Source organism: Tenrec ecaudatus, chromosome 3 (genome assembly GCF_050624435.1).
Source record: "Tenrec ecaudatus isolate mTenEca1 chromosome 3, mTenEca1.hap1, whole genome shotgun sequence".
NCBI lineage: Eukaryota > Metazoa > Chordata > Mammalia > Afrosoricida > Tenrecidae > Tenrec > Tenrec ecaudatus.
The window spans coordinates 89,006,364-89,026,233 of NC_134532.1; the positions used below are offsets into that span (position 1 = coordinate 89,006,364).

General features: G+C 38.9%; 1 protein-coding gene across 1 annotated transcript in view; it reads left to right on the plus strand.

Annotated features, from left to right (window-relative positions):
- Nucleotides 1–19,870, plus strand: part of SCLT1 (sodium channel and clathrin linker 1) — a 223,238-nt gene that overhangs the window by 122,709 nt on the left and 80,659 nt on the right. Inside the window, exons 15-17 of the mRNA XM_075543790.1 lie at nucleotides 6,037–6,111; nucleotides 8,291–8,436; nucleotides 10,504–10,696. Coding sequence (XP_075399905.1) covers nucleotides 6,037–6,111; nucleotides 8,291–8,436; nucleotides 10,504–10,696 — 414 coding nt within the window. The remainder of the gene's footprint in view (nucleotides 1–6,036; nucleotides 6,112–8,290; nucleotides 8,437–10,503; nucleotides 10,697–19,870) is intronic.

A 19,870-nucleotide genomic window follows, 5' to 3' on the forward strand; every position in this document is an offset into this window, starting at 1 on the left:
TATATTTTCAACTATCATCATTTGACAATGAAATGGTAGATAGGGTGGAGAGGAATACATTAACATTCTTAAACTGTCTTCATTTATATCCCTCTGGCCATACTAAGAATTGTAATTAGATTTTTATATTAGTTTCTGCGTTGGTGTTGAGCTGGGTTTTTTAGAGAAGCAAAACCTGCGACATGTATGTATGTACAAGAAAGAATTTTATATCTTGAGAGCAATCCACATACCCACAAGCGTAGGTAAGCTGAGTCCAGCTCAAATCCAGGGGTCAGATCCTAAGATGAAGAGCCTCTCTGGCTCATGCCGCTGTCAGTCAGTGACCAGGAGCCGAGGTTGAAGGCAGAGGGAGAGCAAGCAAATTCTCCACTGGATCTATTTCGATGTATGAAGTAGGCCACACACCCCAGGTCTTACCATGCTACACTGGGCAACCTGGAGTTGTTTACATTATGTTAAGTGCAAACTATTGAAGATCCTGACCCCAGCCAAATCACCATAAAATCTATGTCAATCTCCATTAAAAATCACAGGAGGAGTTATAAACATTAAAAAGTCACACATTTCATGCCTTAAGTTTACTTTGTCACAGATTAACAATTTATTGTATGAAAACATATGGAACATTTATGATATAGTTCTTATCCTCCAAAATAGTTCTTATGAGAGATCATAAATATTAATTAATCATCTTATTTGTACCAAAGGGTTAAAGATTATTATTATAGGCTGAGGTGAGCAATTTTGGCTCATGATTTAAAAGCTTATCTTTAAAATAGAGACCATATTGAAAGACAGTAGATAAATTGAATTTTGATAAGGGTAATAGACTAACCTGGTGCTTTCCTGCGAACTAAAAGGTTGACAGTAAAAGCACATCCAGCAGATCTGCAGGAGACAAATTTGGTAGTTGGTTTCTGTAAAAATGACAGCCAAGAAAACTCTATAGAGTTGTCTATTTTGTCACATGCTCTTACTATTCATTGGAATTGACTTAGCAACACCAAATTCACAAGTAGTAGGAGATAGTCATATGTATTCTCTGTAGGAGGAACATGGTCAACATTGTCTTAAACTGAAAAATCTAAAGAAAAATATTCATGCCACAAGTTCCAATATTAAAAGATTCTATGGGCAAACTATTGAGTGATGCAGGAAGCACCAAAAGATGATGGAAAGACGATACAGAGTCACTGCACCAAAAAGGCTCATGGACAGCCAGCCACTTCAAGAGGGAGCATATGAGCAAGAACCAATAGTACTGAGGTAGAACTCCAAGCTGCATTAAAAAGCCTTAGTCAAAAACAAGGTTCCAAAAATTGATGGGATGCTAATTGAAAGGTTTCAACAAGCTGATACAAAGCACTAGATTCTAGTGACTTCAAGAGCTCAGTCATCTAGGCCAGGAAATTTGGAAGACTGCTGCTTGGCCAACTGATTGGGAGAGATCCATGTTTATATCCATTTCAAAGGAAGGTGACCCAACACAACGTGTAAATTATAGAACAATATCGTTAGTATCACATGAACGTAAAATTTTGCTGAAGATCATCCAACAGTGGTTGCAACACTACATTGACAGGGTCTCAGAAGAGTATGTGGAACAAGGGGTATGTTTGCTGATGGCCGATGGATTTGGCTAAACGCGGAGAATACCAGAAATACGTGTACTCGTGTTCTATTGACTATCCCAGTGCACTTCATTGTGCTCATGTGGAACCTGTCCATGGATCAAGAGACAGTGTGTGCATGGACATAGGAATCCTGCATGGTTTAAAATCAGGATGGTGTGGGTCAGAGGTCTAGCCTCCCACCATACTTCTTCAGTCTGTATGCTGAGCAGATATTCGAGAAGCTGAATAAAATGAAGAAGAATGCAGCATCAGGATTGGAAGAAGACTTAGAAACAGCCTATGACACAACCGTGGTGACAAAACCTTGCTTCTTGAAAGTGAGGAGAATTGGAAGCACTTGTTGAAGATCAAGGATTGCAGCCTTCAGTATGATTACAATTCAGTGTAGAGAAATCCCAGATCCTCACAACTGGACCAATAGGTAATATCATGATAAACATGACAAAAGATTTAAGTTGTTAAAGATTTCATCTTGCGTGGATTCACAATCAGTGCTCCTGGAAGCAGAAGTCAGGAGATCACACAACGCATTGCTTTGGGTAAATCTTCTGTACAACACCTTCTTAAAGTGTTGAAAAGTTCGTACTTTGAAAACTCAGCTGTGCCTGACCCAACCCGTGGTATTTTCAATCACCTAATATGCATGTAAAAGTTGAACATTGAATAAAGAAGACCAAAGGAGAATCGATGAAGTTGAGTGATGGTGTTGGCAGAGAATCTTGAAAGTGCATGGACTACCAAAAGAATAAATCATATTCTTCTGTCTTAGAAGATGTATAGGCAGAATATCCCTTAGAGGAAAGGATGGTATAACTTTGTCTTACTTTGGAAATGATATTATGATATGAAGAAAAACCCGTTCTTCGAGAAGAACATCATGCTTGGTAGAGAGCCAAAAGAGGAAGGCCCTCAACAAGACGAATTAGTAAGAATGGCCGTAGCTATGGGTTCAAGTACAAGAACAATTGTGAAGATGGCTGAGCACTGTTTATTCTGTTCATAAAATGATGATGAACCCACAAGAGGGAAGAAACAAACATGGCCAGACATCTGTGCACCAGTGTTCATTGTGGCACAGTTCACAATCACAAGGAGTTGGAAACAACCCAAATTTGTATCAGCGGATGAATGGATTACAAAACTGTGATACATACATGCAATGGAATACTACTGCGCATTCCTAAAAAGCAGTGATGAACGCATGAAGCACATCACTGCATGGGAACAATTGGAGGAAATTACACCAAATAAAGTAAGCCAAGCACAAAAGGACAAGAACAACATGAATCTACTGAGATAAACTTAAAAACGTAAAGGGGGCATAGGGGGAAAGCTACTCTATACCTACATTTCTGGGGTGAGATCCAGCTACTATGGGAGGGGCCAAACGCAATCCAGGGATATATATGGCAGCCAACTAAATAAGGAGCGGAAAGAAAGAGTAAGGGGAAAAAAGACATGGATAGGGATCTAGTGCACGAACCTACCAAGGATATTGTTTCTATATCCACAGGAGAGGGAGAGAGATACCAAGCTTCAACCCAGTGTACCAAGATGTGAATACTACATACTGGCATGTAACACAGAACCAATAGAGAGGTCTGCGGGGCCAACCCCAATCCCAATGCACTTCAGAGGACAGCACTGAGGCTACAGCTCGGGGAAAGGGACATGTCTGATCAGAGCACACAGGAGCAAACGAAAAGGGAAGGAGAGAAGTAGAACACATTCTGACCCAGCAAACCCCGAGGACACTATTCCTGCTCAGAGCAGCCAATGCACAGAGAGGACCATAGGGCTGGTCCCACCAAGATACACAGCATCACTCACTGACCCATAGCGCTACGGGGACAACACTGGAGACACAGTGCAGGAATTGTGCCCTATCTGACCCCATCACACCAGGGTGAAACACTAAGAGTGTGCAACAGAGCAGCAAGGGAAGCAAAGCAATGAAGTCCCCAGGAAATACCAAAAATAGACATTGGGGCCAGAGCGTGGCATCCCATCAGACTCCACTGGAAAATAATAGTCAGAGAATGTTGTTGCTGTTGGGGCTTGTCCAGTTGTCTCCAACTCATCACTGTCTTTTTATTTACTTGTCATTTTATTAGGGGTTTTTACAACACACAGACCTTAGAACTATTTTTCTTCTTTTTTAAAATCCTTTAATTGGGGGCTCGTACAAATCTTACCACAATCCATACATACATTAATTGTGTCAAGCACATTTGTTCATTTGTTGCCATCATCGTTCTCCAAGCATTTTCTTTTTTCTTGAGTCCTTGGTATCAGCTTCTCATTTTTGGCTTTTCCCTTTTTTTGTCGTTGGTTTTTTTGTTTCGTCTTCCTTTGTCGTTTGGCTTTGTCTTGTTTTTGCACTTAGTATTGTCTTGCATGTCTATCTAGATACAATATGTGGGATAAACTTTTTGGAGAAGGAAAAAATGGGACCTACAGTTCTGGGGGGACCCGGAAAAGGGAGAGGCAGGAGAAAGGAAGAGGGATATCAACCAACCCAGGGAAAAGGAAACAACAAGTGATCTAAAATCAATGGAGAGAAGGGCATAGGGTGCCTGGTGGGGTTTAATCCAAGGCAGTGTAACAAAGGAATTACTGAAACCTGGATGAAGGCCAAACATGATAGTGGGACTATAGGAAAGTTGAAAGAAGTCGGAGGCAAAGAGCATTTATAGAGGTCCAAATACAGGGATGTATATATGTAAATATACTTATATATAATGATAAGGAAATAGATTTATGTACATATAGTTAGCACACCTGGAATCTTAAAAGCTTGAAGATGAACAAGCGGCCATCTAGCTGAGAATCAACAAAGCCCTCATGAAAGAAGCGCAACCATCCTGTGTGATCCTGAGGTATCGATGGGATTAGGTATCAGGCATCAAAGACCCAGAACAAAATCATGTCAGTGTGCATGAGGGAGAGTGCAGAGTGCAGACCCAAAGCCCATCTGTAGACAATTGGACAATCCCCTTACAGAAGGGTCACAATGATGAGACGAACCAGTCAGGGTACAGTATAGCACTGATGAAACATACAACTTTCCTCTAGTGCTTTAGTGCTTCTTTCCCCCCACTACCATAACCTCAATTCTACCTTAGAAATCCGACTAGACCAGAAAATGCACACTGCTACAGATAAGAGCTTGCAACACAGGGAATCCAGAACAGATAAAGCCCTCAGGACCAATAATTAGAGTAGAGAAGTCAGGAGGGGCTGGGGAAGGTGGGTAGAGAAAGGGGGAACTGATCACAATGATATACATATAACCCTTTCCTAGGGGGATGGACAACAGAATAGTGGGTGACGGGAGACATCAGACAGTGTAAGACATGGAAAAATAATAATTTATAAATTATCATGAGTTTGTGAGGGAGGGAAAGTAGGGGAGGGGGAAATGAGCTGATACCAAGGGCTCAAGTAGAAAGAAAATGTTTTGAGAATGATGATGGCAACATGTACAAATGTGTTTGACACAATGGATAGATGTATGGATTGTGACATAAGCTGTTAAAATCCCCCAATAAAATGATTTAAAAGAAAATGATTATGGCAACAAAGGTACAAATATGCTTGATACAATTGATGTATGGAATGTTATAAGAGCCGTAAAAACCCCAATAAAATGATAAGTAAATAAATAAAAAGACGGCAATGAATTGGAGACAACTGGATGAGCCCTAACAGCAAAAACATTCTCTGGTTATTTAAAACAATCTGAACCAAGAAATAATAAGTGTGAAGAATCAATAATTACAAGTATTTTTAATTAACTCACATTGGTAAAGTAATAAATTTTATTGATTAATTTTATGCTTGTTGAATTTTCACATTAAAGCCTTTTGGGAAAAATGTGTTATATTCATGCTTATAAAATATTTTAATAGTGCTTTTATTAGCTGTTTGTACATTTTACAAAGAAATCATTAAATGCTTTCATATTTATATATCCATGTGCCTTAAGGTCACAGTTACCTAGTAGTGCATTGCTTATTCCCTTTTCAGAACACGTGACAGGAGTATCTGTAAAGAGCCGTAGTGTGATATCCTGTCTATCAATTCTGTCACTCCGAAACAGTGGGACCCTGTTTGGTTTATGTTTTTTCTCTCTGGATTTCCCCCAGTCTCTGTTACCCCCTTAAGCTGTTCATTTAAAATTCCTTGGCATTCTGTAGCTGGACACAGTGTCTGAAATACTGGTCCATGTAGCTCTTTGAAATGTTTTCCTTTTTTTAAATCTATATAGCCTCCCTGTATTAGTAAGGTGACTGCGATGTTCCCTACATGGACAATAGTATTTCTCCATGTCTTTTTCTCTTATTTCTCTTGAAATTTGATCTTTCATATTTATTTATATTATTTCTTGAATTTATAGGAGTGTGCCGACAAACAAAGCCAAATTGAACGAATTATCAGGGAGAAAAAAGCATTGGAAGAAGAGCTAGAAAAGGTAAAAGGAAAATAGAACTACCTAAAACCTAACTGAAACATTCTACACGACTGTCTGCCTCTATCACACTACTTACTAGCAACCCATTTATTTATCAGTGTTTTCCAAGTGCGTGTTTTTATTTTGCAAGGATGTGTTCACAATATGCATCTAAATACTGCTACTGCCTGCATACATTTCTTTCCAAGAGTCGCTACATGCTTTGAACTTTGTACTTAAAGATATAAATATTGTGAAATTGGTACATACCTTGCTTCAACTTGGATTCCTCGTGGCATTGTGGTTACACATTAGGCTGCTAACTGCAAGGTCAGCAGTTCGAAACCACCAACTTCTCCAAGGGAGAAAGTAAGGGCTTTCTACTCCTGTAAAGAATTACAGTCACGATGAGTCTACATCGATTCGATGACTGATTTTGGTTCAGTCACTTCAACTTCAACACAATAATGCATTTTGTCTTCTCTGTTGAAAGTTTATGCACCTCATACTTAGTTTAGTCCATCTATAAATATACCAAAGAACCCTGGTGGTACAGTCTATTACATATTATTGGGTTGCTAACCACAAGGTCAACGGGTGGAACTCACAAGCAGCTCCTCCAGGAAAATGAGGAGATTTTGTGCTCCCAGAAAGATTTGCAGTCTTGGAATCTTGAAGGGCCTTGGCCTACTGACCTGTTTTACTCTGAACTCTAGGGTCCCTGTGACTCAGAATCAACTCAGTGGTAGCCGGCGATATCTAAAAATGAGAGAATTGTAGCATTGGTATGGTTTTTACCTTTAGTATAAATTTTATTTCATAGAAGTATTTTGCACATTGATATTTGAGAAAATCGGTTATCAGAGGTGAACAGTTTGTCATTTACACATTAAATAAACCCACTCTCTTAAAGCACTTTAGAAAAACAAAGGGAGAATGCCTTTGGCTGAGCACTCACTGTGCTTCAAGCACAGTACGGAGAACTTTTGCAGCAACGTTAGTGTCAGAAAATAGTAAATGGTAGTCAGAATTTGATATTCAAAGAGAATTATGTGGCAATAAAAAAGTAATTTAGTGTGCAGTCACATTTCATTTTTTTGAATGATGCATGCTATGTTCAAGACAAGACCTCTGTGGTCACCACGGTCCTGCAAGGTGGATTCCTTCTGGGTTTCCATTGGTTATAACAGGTAAGTACTGTTTGTCACCTGCTATATAACTACATCAGGGCTTGGGATTAATTTTGTAATATATAGCATAAGTGAAGCAATAGCCTTTATGGAGGGAATGAGAAACTTAAAAGGTTAAAGACAAAGTAAAGAAAGAGATGGCAGAGGTCTCAGTTATCCCGTAATCCCATAGTCAAGTTTGCTGAGGTCCATGTACTTCTGGTACTACACTGTGGGTGTGTGTTCTGTTAGGGGAACATTGACATGGTGGCCTTTTTATAAATCATGGCCTTCAAGTTGATTCCAATTCGTAGTCACTTTGTATAAGGTTTCTGAAACTGCAACTCTTAGTGGGACCAGATAGCTGTATCTATCTCCCAACCTTTTTATAAAGCAGGAGTAACAAAATAGTCTTAGAAAAAGGGAAAAGACACAGGTTACCTGGCATGGTAATCCAAATTAGTGTAGCTATATGTCTGATTTGTTTGAAAATGGGAAGTGCTTAGCCGCTGGAGACCTGGGATATTATAACACCTGAGAGGAAGCTTGGTCTCATGGGAAGCTGAGGTTGAGTAAACATCCCAGCTGGATCGTTGTTCAGGGAACCTGGAGTGAGATTCTGCAGTCCCTTTCAGACAGTTCACGTCACACCATAGCATGTGCCATGTAAAATTGACAAGAAAGCTGGAGAATATATATTGAAGAATCAGCCGTATTAATTTCTAAGTGGTAACATTTACATTTTTGGGGTAAATTTCAAGAATTTTATGTATTAGAAGATTTTATCAAAAGCATGAATCATTTCAAAAATGAAGATATTATTTTCTGTCAATTTATACCATTTTAAATATAAAACAGCTCAAACTAATTATTGGTGTAATTTAAGTAGCTACAATGAAAATAGATGAAAGAAAGATTATCATAGGTGTTTGTCTGTGGTCTTAATTCATCATCTCTTTTTGTTTCTAAATTTTATCATTTATTAAGGAAATTTCCTTCTACAAGGTAATATTCATAAGCTTTTTCTGTAGATTCATCGTGAAGGCAGAGGAAATGAAAGTGATTACAGAAAACTTGAAGAAATGCACCAACGATATCTGGCTGCAGAGTGTTCAAAAGATGATCTTCAATTAAGACTAAAGACAGCAGAAAATAGAATAAAGCAACTTAAAATAACGTAAGTTTTTATTTTTCATTTTCTGTGATAACTCTCAGATTTCACACTAGCCTTTACATTTTACAGGACTTCCTCCCAGTGTGACTTTCGTAAGGAAATGGGAATGATTAAAAGTTTCCTTATGTTCTTGAAAGTAGTTTTTAAGTGTTTCTCTCCAGTGTGAGCTCTTACATGGTCTGTTAGACATGAGTAATTAGCGAAGCCGTTCCTATCTTCTCTGTACATGTGGGATTTTCACCCATCATATATGATTGATGCAGTCATCACATTCAGAGGATTTCCTTTCCAGTGCTGGGATGTTTTTAAAATCACTATAATAAAAAGGTATCCCATCCCTCCTTTCCCCTAGGTTTTTCCTAAAAATTATTTTTTTGGAAAAAAATGGGTAATTGGTATTACAATATTCCTACATTCATACATAAGGGGATATCAAATAATTACATAAAAATCATATTACAAACTATTGTGGGAAAATTATATTATCTCTTAATTCCATTTTCCCCCAAACTTTTTAAAGCTCCTTTGGGGTATCATTTAACCTGTTTCTCTATCTCCTAGAGTTCCTCAAAACTATTGATTTGATCAAGAAACTTGATTGATTCAGCTCTTATTTTTTTCCTAAGAAGTTATTATATGCACATAGCAGTAGTTTGACTTCTCTTAGAAGGCGTGTAATATATGGTTCTCTTTTTTTAATCTTTGTATCGTTTGATTGCCTAGATCTCTAATTTCATTAAGAAATTTATTAGTTAGCATTTAGACCAAAAAATTCACTGTTATCAAGTCAATTCCAACTCAGATTTCTGAGACTGTAAATCCTTATGAGAGTAGAAAGTTTTTTCTTTCTCCTGAGTTGTGCCTAGTGCCTTTGAACTGCCCAACCTGTAGCCCACTGTGCCACCAGCACTGCGGAGATGCGCTATAGGAATCCTTGCTTTAACCTAGAACGTCCAAGAATGGAGACGTAGGTAAAAGGGCAGAGGCAGCTGACAAGGCAAGCACTCCCTAGTCATGGCAGCACTGGCAGAGTTTGCAAAGCAACTGGAGACGGTCTGAGCCTTATGGTGCTGAAGTGGGGTCATACTTGTAAAGAAATGGTTTATTGTGATAAAAACTATGTAGAAGTTGTTTATGAATTACTCTGTTTCTAAGTCATATGCAACCAGTAGTTTTATTAAACAGAGACAATATTAGCAGCAGTCATATATTTCTGGTTATACCTTTTGACCATGAATCATGATCTTACTAACCTAATGATTCAAAAGTGTTCTTAATGTTTAAATATCTGAGATTTACAAGATGGAAATTTAACAAGTTGGGAATAAAGAATAGTAGTATATTGAAGTAAAACATAAGTTGTTTCCCATAATAAACCTTTGTTCAGAAAGTACAAATAATATAGACTACTTATCCTATGAAACTCACCGTCTTGGAGTCCATTCTGACTCAGTGGCCCTGCGGGCCTGGGTAGGACTGCCTCTGGCTTTCCAGGTCTGTCAATCCTTCTAGGAGTAGAAACTCTCGTCAGTCTTCTACAGAGCAGCTGGTGGCTTCCGTCCACCTGTTGACCTTGCAGTTAGCAGCCCGACGCAGAATCCAGCATGCTACCAGAGTTCTTTCTTAAGCTATGAAGTTTATAACATCCATTTCTAAGTCATATGAGAGAAAAATATAAAAGTAGATACTACCATTTTAATTGAGTATTATAATCAACTATTGGGTGTTCTGGAATTTTTTTAATGAGGTAAAATAATTTTGATACCTATTTGTTCTTTACTTTTGAAATTCTTCTTACACAGTGATTTTCAATATTAAAAATATGAAAGTTCCACATCAATTTTCCAGGTAAATGAGAAGCAGTTCAAGTTATCTCTTTTTACTTAGGATTAAATTGAATGTATTTGCATGATGATATAACATGAGATTTTTAAATCACAAAATGTATGTCTGCATTGAAGAGAAAAGGTTCAGAAAAAAGAAAGGAAGCTCTACACTGTAAAACGTAGCTGGATGGTCTTTTATTATAGATCATTACGTGTGAGGGTTCTTGTGTTGTTTTTCAATCAGTTCCTCAGAAGAGATATCACGTTGCCAAGAGACGATTCAGAAACTTCAAAACGTGTTGGAGTCTGAGAGAGAGAACTGTGCATTTGTCAGTGAACAAAGGCTGAGTCTTCAGCAAGAAAATGAACAGTTGCAGAAAGAGACCGAGAATTTAAGAAAGATTGCTCTGGAGGCTCAAAAGAAAGCCAAATTAAAGGTATTTTCAAGACTAGTTGGAGTTAAATATATACTTGTAAGAATTAAAGTATAGAGAATATTTAGACTTGAAACTTTTTAAAGGTCTTTTTCTGTTGTTAGCCTTCTAATCAAATACAGTATTTCTGAGTTCAGAACAACTGACCAGTCATGGTAGAACTTGGCAAACATTCTCGAAAATGATTGCTTTCTCTATCTACATCCCTCCACCACCCCCGTCTCCCCCCAAAATGGAAGAAAAATCTTTTTCAGTCATGAAATACAGTGATATTCCTGCCAAAGCAATTTAAGCAACACTAGCAAAGCTATAGATTAGATAACTATACAGACTGCCATCCCCTCCCTCCCTTCTTTAATAGCTTCTCAAAATCCGAGCTTCTCTAAAGCTAGCCAGGATAGAGGATGCTGCATCAGTATGCACTGAGAATCCCTCACTGAGAACGCACTGCTAAGATGACAACATGACAATGGCTCATCCTCTTTTAAAAATCCCTCTTATGTTTTTCTTTTTCCTCTTTTTTAAAGCCTACATACTCTGCCAACAGACACATAATCACCTGTTTAATGCAGTCCCAAGAAGCAGAGGAATCGCCATCAACCTTTTACTTATCTTTCCCCATTCCATGAGCTTTTTCTAAAATGTGATGATAACTCTCTGTGATATAGAGCTGCACCTTCCAATTCCATTGTAATGGCAGGGAATAATTGTATGAATAGTTTACGTGGCTTTTTGTCACTATGAGGCCTCATAAGATATAAACCTCTAATGAAGTGACATTTCAGCCTAATATCAACATTTACATTTCAAAAAGTTCATGAAGAAATTCTATTACCTTTTAGTTTCATTTTTCCAGGAACTTTTTGAAGCCCCCTATATTTATTTAATGCCTCCTGTTGTTGTAGTGGTTATAATTTGGCTGCGACCCTAAAAGTCAGTTCAAAACCACCAGCCTCTCCTCAGGAGTATGACAGGGCCTTCTCGTGTCAAGAGTTGTGCTCGGAAACTTACAGGAGTTCTGCCCTGGACTGCAGAGTCACTACGAGCAGGCATTGACTCAAAGGGTATGAGCAGTTTGGGGTTTGGTTATGAGCATCAGCTAGTATAATAGAGCCTTTACTTACCAAACAAAGAAGTTTTACTTTATACCTTGGGCTGTGGAAAGTCTTTGAAGAAGACAAGAGGGAGGCTTCTACTACTAGCTAACAAGACTGGTTATCATTGCTACAGTGATTGAGACCGTGTGTTACCAGCCCAAGGGTAATCGATGTGATTAACAAAACAGAATCCAGAAGCAAACTCTTATATGCCTTATCTGATTTATAACCAAGATATCACAAGAAATCACACTACGTGATTAGATCCTTACATTTAAAAAATTAACCTTACCACTTCATATCATATGTGCAAATTAATTTGAACTGACATGTAGATCTAAATGTGAGATGTGAAAGAATGGTGCTCCTACAAGAAAATATTTATAGCCTTGGGGAAGGAAAAAACAAACTCACTGCCACTGAGTCAATGCTGACTTGTCACAACCCCTGTGGGTTTCTGAGACCATACTGTTTATGGGAGCAGAAAGCCCAGTCTTTCTCTGAGGAGCAGCTGGTGGTTTCCAGCCATTTAGATCACTGCCCAACATGTAACCACTACGCCACCAGAACTTCTTAAATAGAATATCAAAAGCATTAATTAAAAGAAAAGATTGATTAATTTGATTCCATTACAATTGATGTTTTTAATTTGTAGAAGGCTATGGAGGGCAGTGGGAGCCTACAATCCATCTGCAGAGTATCTAGTCAAATAAAGCCTCTGGCAGATGCCCTCTAGCCACAGGCAAGGAATTCAAACAGCTTTGCTATCAGACAGATTATTATAAACTTGATTGTGGTGGATCCAACAATGGTATAATATGATAGTTGGTCAGTTAACTGTTCTCTTGACTCAACCTGAATTGGCTCTAGACTCAAGTATTTCTTGCTTGTTCCATGACAGAAAATTTTCTCACTTTTTAAATACTGATGGTGTGATCTTTCTTTCTTACTCTTTATTTATATTTTTAGCTTTATATTATTATTACAGTTTTCTTTTTGCCATTTTTTTATTGTTTCGCTTGGGTTTCCCAGTTTGTAAAGCACAGAAGGAGTGGATGCGTAGACACAATGACTGATGCAATGGTTAATTGGGGATGCAGAGAGGGAGTTGAAAATGGGGACGGTGAAGGGATTGAGGGAGCAAACTGGTGTGTAGGGAGCATGACGGCATTGAGGGAGCTAACAATGAATGTGGTTTGGGGGAGGGAGCATTAGAATTGATTGTGATGATGTACATACAACTATTTTTAAAAGCTATTTAAACATGGAAGTATATGATATATAAATATTATATCAAGAAAATTATTTTTCAAAAAGAAACTAAATTTGACCAGTGGTCGCCATGGGTGAAGGAGAAAGTTGTTGCATAGGGAGCATTGAGTTATGTTCGTAGTGGTGGAATAATTTGGAAAAGGATATCAATATTGGTTAAATACATGGAGAGTATAATCAGTGGGAGTGAATTATACATGCAGAAGTTGTGGAATTAGAGGATGTGTACTTGTGTATATTTTTGCCACAATTAGAAAAAAATTACCTGAATAGCAATCAGTACAAGGAAGAAGAAAATGTTCTAGAGCTGACTGTGGAGATAATTATACAACTCTTCTTGATATGATTGAATTATTGAATTGTATGACCTGTCGATGAAGTGCTAATTTTTTTTTAAAAAGTGCTGTTTAAAAAAAGAGAAATTGAGGAATCTACCAACATCTTTAGTCTGAAATTGATCAAATATACAATCAAGATACAAGATAACTCTTGTCAACTGGAATGCCAAAGTTGGCAACAGGAAAGAACAGTAGTTGGGAATATAGCCTTGGTGATAGAAACAAAGCTAGAGTTCACATGATAAATATTTTTAAGGGAAACTATTTCTTTATCGAAAATATCTTTTCAACAACACAGATGGCAACTATGTACATGGACTTCTTCAGGTGGAACTCAACAGAAATCAAATTGACTACATCTGTTAGAAAAGACAGTGGAGAAGACTCTCAGTGTCAACAGCTAGAACAAGGTCAGGACCTGAATATGGAAAGAACTACCGTATATACTGGAATGTAAGCCGACCTGAGTCTGAACCGAGGCACCTAATTATTACCTGGGAAACCAGGAAAACTGATGACTTGAGGATAAGCCTAGGGTGGAAAATGCAGAAGCTATTGGTGAGTTTCAATAATCAAAACAAGTTAAAATAAACTTACTAAAAATTGAGACATCAGTGGGGTAATGTATTTAAATATTTATTTTAAATAAAAGACAAGTCATTTAACATTAGTAAACCAGCACAGTAAGTGGAAAATAGGTTCAACAAAAACAATAAGGTATCAACAATATTATCTTAAGAGTACTATTCCCTGAGCTCAATCAGCAACCAAGCTGAAATGTAAAGACTTAAAATCCTTCAAAACTGGATTCCTCATCATCATCCGTATCCCAATGCAGAGCTTCAGCTGATATGAGCTCATCATAGACGCTGTCCTCACTGAGATCACCATCATCACCATCACTGCTGTCATTGTCATACACAGCGCAGTCTTCACTGCCATCCACAGCATTACTACTACATTTCTGGAAGGCATGTCACACCATGTCTTCTGGAATGCCTTCCCGTGCATCTTGAACCCACTTTGCTATTAACTCTATGTCATGCTTCATGAGATTTCCTCCTTTTGTTAGTCGGGCTTGACCAGATGACATCCATTCATACCACACCCTTTGCACATGGTCTTTAAAAGGCTTATTCAAAGATATACATCATAGGACGGCTCTGATTGGTTAGAAGTGAGTAAACAAACATTCAAAGTCCTGCAGTGTCAGCGGGGCTTAGAATGAACAGTGGAGAAATGGCAATCACCCAGGGGATAACGCTTGTCCTGTTACCTGGGGGGGGGGGGGGGGAAGAACAGCAAGATGTTACACCTCGCTGGGGTACCACTGACCCATGTACAAGCCGAACCCCAGTTTTTCAGCTGAAAAACTCGGCTTATATACAAGTATATACAATATATATTGCTCATATGTAAATTCAGGTTGAAGCTGAAGAAAATTAAAACAAGTCCAAGAAAGCCAAAATTCAACCTTGAGTAAATCCCATGTGAATTTTGTGAACATCTCAAGAACAGATTTGATGCACTGAACATTAATGACTAAAGACCTGATGAGCTATGGGAGGACATCAAGAACATTATCCACGTGGAAAGCAAAAGATCATTAAAAAGAAAAGATTAGTATGAGTATCAGAAGAGATTTTGAGAGACTTGCTTTTAATTGAACAGTAGCTGAGGCAAATGGAAGAAATAAAATTAAAAACTACAAAGTAAAATATTATAATGAAATGTGCAAAGACCTTGAGTTAGAAAACTAAAAAGGAAGAATATGTACAGTACTGCTTAAACTGAAAGAACTCTAGACAAAATTCAAGCATGGGGTTATAAATGTTGAAAGCTTTTTGGCAAAAATATTGAGTGATTCAGGAAACATCAAAAGAAGATGGAAAGTATACAGAAAGTCTCTGAGCCCAAAGGAACTTGTTATTATTCAACCATTTAAAAACAGTAGCATATAAGCAAGAACCAATGATACTGAAGGAAGAGGTTCAAGCTGCCCTAACAACCTTAGCCAAAAACAAAGCTCCAGGACTTGATGGGATGCCAATTGAAATGTTTCAACAAAATGATGACGTGCTGGAAGCACTCACTCATCTGTGCCAAGAAAGTTGGTAGACAGCTACCTGCCCAACCAATGAGAAGAGATCTGTGTTTATTCTAATTCCAAAGAAAGGTGACCCAACAGAGTGTGCAAATGATAGAGCAATATTATTGATAGCACACACAAGTAAAAGTTTGCTTGCAGCCCTTCAACAACAGTTGCAGCAGTGCATTGACAGGGATTGTTAGAAATTCAGGTTGGATTTAGAAGAGAACATAGAACGAGGGATATCTTTGTTAACATCAGATGGCTCTTTAGTGAAAAAAGAGAATGCTAGAAAGATGGTTACTTAAATTTTATTGACTATGCAAAGGTATTTGACTGTGGATCATAACAAAGTATGGGTAGTCTTGAGAAGAATGGGAAGTCCAGATCAATTCATTGTGCTCATGGAAACCACACGTGGATCAAGAAGCAGTTGTGCAAACAGAAAAAGGGAATACTGCGTGGTTAAAAGACAGGAGAGATGTGTGTCAGGGTTATATCTTCAGCCATACTTCTTTCATCTGTATGCTCAGAAAATAACTCCAGAAGCTAGACTATGAAGAATTCGGCATCATTGTTGGAGGAAGGCTTGTTACCAACTACAGTAAGCAGATAACACAATTTTGCTTGCTGGAACTTAGCTGATGAAGATCAAAGATTTCAGCCTGACTTGGGAAGCAACAAAGAAGAAGCACACCAGCCTGTGTGATAATGAGGGGTCAACACGATCAGGTATCAGGCATCAGAAGACCCAAAACAAGCAATCATATCGATGCAAACAAGAGGGGTTGTAGTGGAGACCCAAAGCCCATCTGTAGACAATTGGGCATCCCCCGCTTCAGAACGATCACAAGGAAGGGATAAGCCAGCAGAGTACAGTGCAACACTGACAATACACACAGAATCTCTCTCATTGTTTACTGTTTCCTCCCTCCACTATCATGATCCCAGTTCTACATTACAAATCCAGCTAGACTGGAGCATGTACACTGGTATAATAAGAGCTCTTGACACATGGAATCCAGGACAGATAAACCCCTTAGGAACAATAGTGGGAGTAGTGATACCATGAGGGTAATGAAAAGGTGTGGGGAGAAGGGGGAGATGGGGGAACTGATCTCAAGGATCAACATATAACACCAACCCCACTTCCAGACAAGGGTGGATGTGGGGCGGGAGAGAGGGGTGCTGATTACAAGAGCTCCAGTAGAAAGAAAATGTTGTGAAAATGATAATGGCAGCATATGTACACATGTGCGAGATACAGTTGATGCATGGATATGATTTATTTTTTAAGCAGAGATTTAAGCCTTCAATAAAGATTACAACTTAATGTAAATAAAACAGAAATCATTACAACTGGACCACTAGATAGTATCATGAAAAAGAGAAAAAGATTTTCATTTTCAAGAATTTCGTCTTGCCTTGATCCACAATCAATGTTCATGGAAACAGCAGTCAAAGATCAAAGGAGGCATTGCATTTGGAAATTCTGCTGTGCAGATGATCTTTAAAGTGTTAAAAAGCAATGGTGTCAGTGCTTTGAGGAGTAAGGTGCTCCTGACCCAAGCTGTGGTCTTTTAAACTGCCTCATATGCATACGAAAGCTGAACATTGAATAAAGATAACTAAAGAATAATCAATGCATTTGAGTTATGATGCTAGAAAAGAACATTGAAACTAACACAGATTGCCAAAAGAACAAACATACCTTTCTTGGAAGAACTACAGCCAGATTGTCCCTTAGAAGTGAGAACGGCAAAACTTCATCTCAGGTGTTTTTGATGTGTTATCTAGCGAGAGAAGTCCCTGGACGAGGCCATCATGCTCCTGGGTAAAGTAGAGGGCCAGCATAAAAGAAGAACCCTTGACAAGATGGACTGACACAGTGGCTTCACCAGTCTCCGGAAACATAGCAATTGCGAGGATGGCACAGGTGTTTTGTTCTGTCATGCATAGGGTCCCTATGACTGGGTGGCACTTAACAACTGAAAACAATGCTCAGTGGTGTTATCCAACACAACGTAACCATTTCCACAACGATGACTGCAGTCATCTGCCAAGCGCTGTAGGATTGGAGTGGGATGCGACATTCTCACTCAGGTCACCACCCTGATCTCGTCAATTGAAAAGAACTTTCTTGGGAGTGTAGCTTACTTCCATGTAAGTGAATGCTATGGAAAAGCTTGCTTACTTTTTGTTGTTGCTGGATCTGGATTTTGCATCTGGTTCCTTGCATTTGAGCAGATGTCTCCAATTTTAGGAATGATCGGTTGCCTCCCATCTTACCTGCTGACCTTGTATTCATTCAACGCTGTAGTCACAAGCCTGTGTCGTCTTCCTGTTCATCTTGAGTTTGTCAGCCTCCATAACTATGCAAGTCAGAAGAAGCTTCCAACCTAACATTTAGCCGTGGACTCGGAACTTCCCCAGACATAGAACTTGCCTGTTTATACAATGACATGAGCTGTTTAATTTACATAAATGTCTCTGTGTGGATACAGACACAAGCTTCACTGGTCTTGCTTTTCTAGGGAACCAATCCAAGACACTACATAATGTGCATATTGCTTCTCCCTTGTTTCTTTCTTGCCAGGTAGTCATGGGAAAGTGGAGGCAGTTTGATTTCTCTATTTTTCATCCACATGTGTAGTCGCCATTTACATTTTGGAAAAAAGCATTCACAATGAAGAAGTTGTCAGTCTTGCACAATTCTATCATGTAATTAATGTCCAGCTTCGTTTCCATCACCACGGCCATATTTTCTAACTGTTGTCATCTCCTCTGTTTCCACCTTTTGCACTGTCAGTGCTTCTGATTGCATGGTTGATCAATTCCAGGATGAAGAAATGCATAGGATGCTTCAGTTTCTTCATCACTGGCTTTGGTGGTTGGTTCGTCATTTAGGAAATAATTGTATTTACTGATCTTCCTTATATAGGGCTATAAATGCGATCCTATCACAGACAGCATTGTACTTCAAGGAATAACTTGAAATATTCTTTTTGAAGATAGTTGTGATTCCATGTCTCTAGAGTTTGTCATTCCCAGCTGCGTAAACTATGTGGTTGTCAGATTCATTATGGGCAAAGGCAGTCCATTTAAGTTCACTTGTCCCATTTCACTCCACATTTCCTAGGTTCACACTGTATACATTCCCTATTCCAATTTGTGGTGGATGTTTACAACTTGTCTTCTCATTTTGAATTGTGCCCGTCAGCAAATTCCAGAAACTTTACTTGATCCAGTTAATTAAAGGCGACTACTTTGTCGAGTCCTCGCTCCTACAGTGGTGTTTTGAGTGATTACCAACCAGTTGGGCTCATCTGCTGGCACAGTATCAGACAGTGTTTCACTGCTGTTCATAGGGTTTTCAGTGGCCAATTTTTGAGAAGTAAATAGCTTATTCCTTCTTTCTCTTCTGATCTTAGTCTGAAAGCTGTGCTGACCCAGCCAGCATTTGAAATACTCGTGGGCATAGCTTCCAGCATCTCTTTAGCAACCACAAACTAACACATGAGTGGGACATGAATGTGTAGGATTATGCAGATAGGAGGGACCCATGGCCCACCACGGGTATTGAATGTCTTGCTAATGTAAATCAAGCGTAAATAGGACCAGGAAAATAAGGTGTATGTAACTAGCAGAAAGATTGGCTAGTTTTCTAATCCTGTTGGACTTACGAAGAACCATCCAGAGCGAGAAAGGGAGATCTCACTGCCATTGAGAAAGAAGAGCCAGGAGTTGAGTTTGACCCCAGATCCCTGTACTGTCTGTGCCCACTTGACCCAAGAGATAGAGAAGTGGTGCAGTGTGGTGGGTAGGAGACAAGAGTGAGAAAACTGAGTACTTGACACAGTAGGCTTTCTTGGAATGAGTTGTGTCGTGTGCATGTAAACAGGGGAGTTAGGTTTGCCAGCCCAAGGGGCTAGAAGTAAGTGCTTTGGGGCTAAAACTTATTGGTGAAGTAAGATGCCTTTGGGTACATTATTGGCAGAACTCAAAGAGCTTTGTAATAGTTCGTTGAACAGGGAAGAGGCCTAGGGACTAGGTGGCTGATTGGCCAACCCACAGTAAGGCGTACCTGTGACCAAAGGCTGACTTGATTGACAGATTGTATCCTGGGCTTTCTGAACCTCCTGAACCTCTCTTGTAGTCATTTACTTCCATAGTGAATCCCATCACTGTTGAGTACTGCCTATGAATTTTGTGTAACCAATGCATCAAATTATCTAACCCATCAGAGAAGTAGAGAACCTTTTAAGGAACGGTTGTTGTCATAAGTAATGAAAGTTGGATGGTAGAAGCTTGCCTGCCCTCTGCCTTCAAGGAATCGGCCTTGGACTGTTGATTTTGAATCCTTTTCTCACTTGTGAAGACA